The 4,198-nt window shown below is 48.9% G+C and overlaps 1 protein-coding gene across 1 annotated transcript; it reads left to right on the top strand.

Annotated features, from left to right (window-relative positions):
• Positions 1 to 310: 310 nt before the first annotated feature.
• On the top strand, positions 311 to 3,763 carry LOC104505604 (keratin, type II cytoskeletal 3-like; the record flags this gene model as incomplete). Its single annotated transcript, XM_010154442.1, is given in 8 exon segments — positions 311 to 937; positions 1,590 to 1,804; positions 2,029 to 2,089; positions 2,340 to 2,435; positions 2,608 to 2,684; positions 2,686 to 2,752; positions 3,221 to 3,346; positions 3,543 to 3,763. Coding segments are annotated over 8 exon segments (1,490 nt in total), but the record flags the coding sequence as incomplete, so codon positions are not given.
• Positions 3,764 to 4,198: the final 435 nt, after the last annotated feature.

The raw sequence follows: 4,198 nt of genomic DNA, 5'->3' as shown, positions 1-4,198 counted from the left end.
ATTTGGTAGACACAGTTGTATCTTTTTTAATTTTCTCCTGCATTATAGGGTGTGTTCCTGGGTAGGGTCCATGTTTGGCAAATTGAAGATGAAAATCTGTAAACCACGCCATGCTGATGAAGACAGTAACTGTCTCCTCCTTCACGCCCATGCAAACCCAGCCCACCTCCCGAAACAGATAAAAGAGAGCATCTACTGCCCTTGAGTCAGAGGGACTTGCTTCCCTTCTTTTTCACTCATCTCCTCGCAGCACAACTCCATTGACCTCTCTTACCTTCCCGATTTTTGACTCTGCTTGGAAGAATCAGCCATGTCTCAGCAGTGTGTCTACAGAAGCTTTGGAGGCGGGAGCAGAAGGGGCTACAGCTCTTGCTCTGCCATCGGTGGTGGCTTTGGAGGAGGTGGCGGCAGAAGCAGGAGGAGCTACAGCTCGTTCTCCATGTCCAGGGGAATCGGAGGTGGTGGACGCTGTGGAGGGTTTAGCAGCAAGAGCCTCCATAACATGGGTGGCAGCGGAAGGATTTCCATGGGTGGATGTTACGGTGGCGGAGGATACGGAGGCAGAATGGGTGGCTTCGGTGGAGGCTATGGGGGAGGACTGGGCAGCTTTGGTGGAGGAATGGGTGGAGGAGGAATGGGCGGCTTTGGAGGAATGGGTGGTGGTGGAGGAATGGGTGGCTTTGGTGGAGGAATGTGTGGTTATGGTGGAGGAATGGGTGGTGGTGGCGGAATGGGTGGCTTTGGGGGACCAGGCTTTGGCATGTCAGGCTTCGGTGGCCCCAGCAGAGGTGGCCCCGGAATCCAGCCAGTGCAGGTTGACTCAACCCTCCTACAGCCGGTCCATGTTGAGATTGATCCCCAGATCCAGCAAGTCAAAAACCAGGAGAAGGAACAGATCAAGACTCTTAACAACCAATTTGCGTCTTTCATTGACAAGGTGAGAGGGTGGGATTGTGTTTAATTAAGGCTCAAAACTGGGAGGAACATTCAAGTTCTGCAGAAAGGTCCTTTATGAGCTAAATATGCGTGCTTGGGAAGCTTGAGCGGAGTCTTTTTATTAAGCCCTGCTAGGGCAGGGATGAGAATCTCTTCCATACGGGATCAAAGCTATGTCTTCAGGGCTTTAGCCAGGCTGTTGCACCAGGCTCAGTTAATAGGTTATTCTTGCAAGCGGCTCAACGCCTCCAAACCTATTCAGGTTTCAGGCTCAAGTTTTCCCTTTTTGGCCATTCCCTTCCCAAACACCCTCCCATTTACATATTCACTAATATAGTTTTTTTTTTCTCTTTTGTTTTCAAATATCCAGCTTTTAAAACTAGACTAGAAATCCAAGATTTCCATGCTTCCTGCAATGGGAAGGTACTTGGAGCTGGTGCTGTATTTAAAAGCTCCTTTGACTAGAATACGGCTTAGAAATGTCCTCCTTTTCCTGAGCTTGCAGTTCAGGCAACAACAGAAATTAAAAAAACCCATCTGTTAACCAGTTCTCTCACTGTCATGCAAAGGAGAAAGTTTTTACGGGATGAGAGGGTGTCTTGGCTGCTGCTGTTCCACTTGTAATGGTGGATACTCCATGCGCTGGTTTCCAGGTCCGCTTCCTGGAGCAACAGAACAAGGTCCTCTCCACCAAGTGGGAGCTCCTCCAACAGCAAGGGCCTTCGGGGCCAAGGAAGAACCTGGATGTCATCTTCGAAAATTACATCCAGAACCTGAGGAGGCAGCTGGATTCCATCTTGGGACAGAGGGGGCAGCTGGAGTCGGAGCTGCAGAACATGCAGCAGTACGTGGAGGAGTACAAAACCAAGTAAGTGCAGCGACAGATGAACCCAGGAAGCTACTCAAGCAGCTTGGTAGCCATTTCCCCTCACAAGCGCGCTTTTTCTGACAATTGTATAGGTAGATTTTTCAGTCTAAATATTTTATTCTAGTGTGGTGGGGTTTTTAAAAATTTTTTCCCATTTACTTTGTTTAGCGTGGCCTTAGGCAGGAAAATTCAGGAAACTCAGCTTGTATTTTCACTCTCTATAGGTATGAGGAAGAGATCAACAGGCGCACAACTGCTGAGAACGAGTTCGTGGTGCTTAAGAAGGTGAGTCACTCGCACTACGAAATGATCGTTTGAATATCAGGCTTTATCTGTGCTTCAAGGAGACTCCCTCTAGGATGGGAATTGAGAGAGATTGCAGGCTCTGTGGGCTGGTTTTTGAAGTCCCTTGTTTTTAATTTGCATAACTGAATAACACCGTCACAGCTGCTATCCTCAGCACAGAAAGTAATTTTCATGGTCCTGAAGGATTTCCAAAGGGAAATGGAAATGTTCTCTGTGATCTTCCCTGCAGGATGTGGACTGTGCCTACATGACTAAAGTAGAGTTGGAAGCCAAGGTGGGAGCTCTGACTGATGAAATCAACTTCCTGAGGTGCATCTACGAGGAGGTAAGAGCTCTCCCTTCCCCTGGGCTGCCTGCAGTCTCAGTGAGGCGTCTGGTGGCCCAAGACACTGGGGTGGGACTGAGTGCCCATGTGGATTGGGTCTGGAGAGCTTGAGCTTGGAGCTGCAGGTCTGTCCTCATCTCCTCACCTGGTTGGGACAACCCATGTCTTGCAGGAGCTGGCGCAGATGCAGACCATCAGCCGGGACCTCTCTGTGGTGGTGTCCATGGACAACAACCGCCACCTGGATCTGGAGGCGCCAGTGCGGGCAGATGGCGCAGAGCGGCAGGGCTGAAGCTGAGGCTTGGTACCAGAGCCAGGTGAGTTGGGGAGCAGCCGAGGCCCCGGGGTGATGGCTAGAGTCTGCAGAACTTTATGACAAACTGGGACATCTCTTCAAACTAATAGTGCGGAAGAACATGCGGGGAAGTCTCAGGAGGGATTTTGTTGCTTTTGAGGGATCTGACTCAGTGTGTTCACAAGGCATCCAGAAACTCACTTGGTACAAACCTATCAATAAAGACGGCCAAAAATGTACTGTAGTTGGAAAATTCCTGCCCAAGTTGCTTTTAAGAAGCCAAGGGATGCTTATTACTGTGAGTAAGATCTATTTCAAAGTTCAAAACAATAATAGTTGAGTCCCAAAACCGTCGTTTACATTGAGCTGGGCACCCATGACCAATGTAATGAGTGCTTGTACCAGCACGCAAGCTATGGAACAGTTGAGAAATCTTGTCCAGGCATCAGGAATGTGTCACTGATGGGTTGGTTTGTCTTGGTGCCCTCAGTACGAACAGCTGCAGAGCACCGCTGGAAGGCATGGGGACAGCCTCCGCAACACCAAGATCGAGATCCAAGAGTTGACCAGGAACGTCCAGAGGCTGCGGGCAGAGATCGAGAACGTGAAGAAGCAGGTAGGGGTTGGCTGGTGCTCACGGGATGCTGGGATCCGGTGGGATCATGAAAGACCCTGTATGGGGCAAAACCAGTTTCTTTCACCACTCCCTGTTTACCTCATGTAGATTTTTTTTTTTTTAATTGACTTCACTTGCCATTTAGGGGCAAAGTGACAAACTGAGATCTGATAAAGTACCCTTTTTCCTTCCCCAGAACCAGCAGCTGCAGGCAGCTATTGCTGAGGCTGAGGAACGAGGTGAGATGGCCCTCAAGGATGCCAGGATAAAACTGGAGGAGCTGGAGTGCGCTCTGCAGAAAGACAAGGAGGAGCTGGCTCGCTTGCTGAAGGAGTACCAGGAGCTGCTGAACATCAAGATTGCCCTGGACGTTGAGATTGCCATGTACAGGAAGCTGCTGGAGGGAGAGGAGAACAGGTAAACGCTTGACCTGATTGGAGAGGGATGTTGGTATCTTGGCTGTACAACCTGAGTTCTGACATCAACAGTTTAGCCTCAAAGCAAGTCCTTTGGTTAAAATGGGTAGATAAGGCTACTGGCACTCTGCATGACGTTTTGGGTGGTCACATAATTGGCATACTCTGCTCACTACAGTGGACGACAATTTAACTAGCTCGTAACTACCACTTCATTGTTGTTACGTGCAAACGTCTCAATGAAGGTGAAGTCTGGGAGACCCTCATCATAAAGTTGAATTGTCAATACCTTCCCTCAAGTATTTTGGTGATAGCAAATTGCTGGTAAGAACGAAACAGGAAAATGGTTGGATAATGAAAATGCAGTTCTCAGTTTTTAATATCTCATTTGCTGGGTGATTAAAAGTTACAATTTCCCCTTGCAGGCTGTGCAACG

Source organism: Eurypyga helias, unplaced genomic scaffold, assembly GCF_000690775.1.
Source record: "Eurypyga helias isolate BGI_N326 unplaced genomic scaffold, ASM69077v1 scaffold16216, whole genome shotgun sequence".
NCBI lineage: Eukaryota > Metazoa > Chordata > Aves > Eurypygiformes > Eurypygidae > Eurypyga > Eurypyga helias.
Note: the sequence above shows the minus strand (reverse complement) of the source record. Positions and strands in the feature narration are given on the sequence as shown.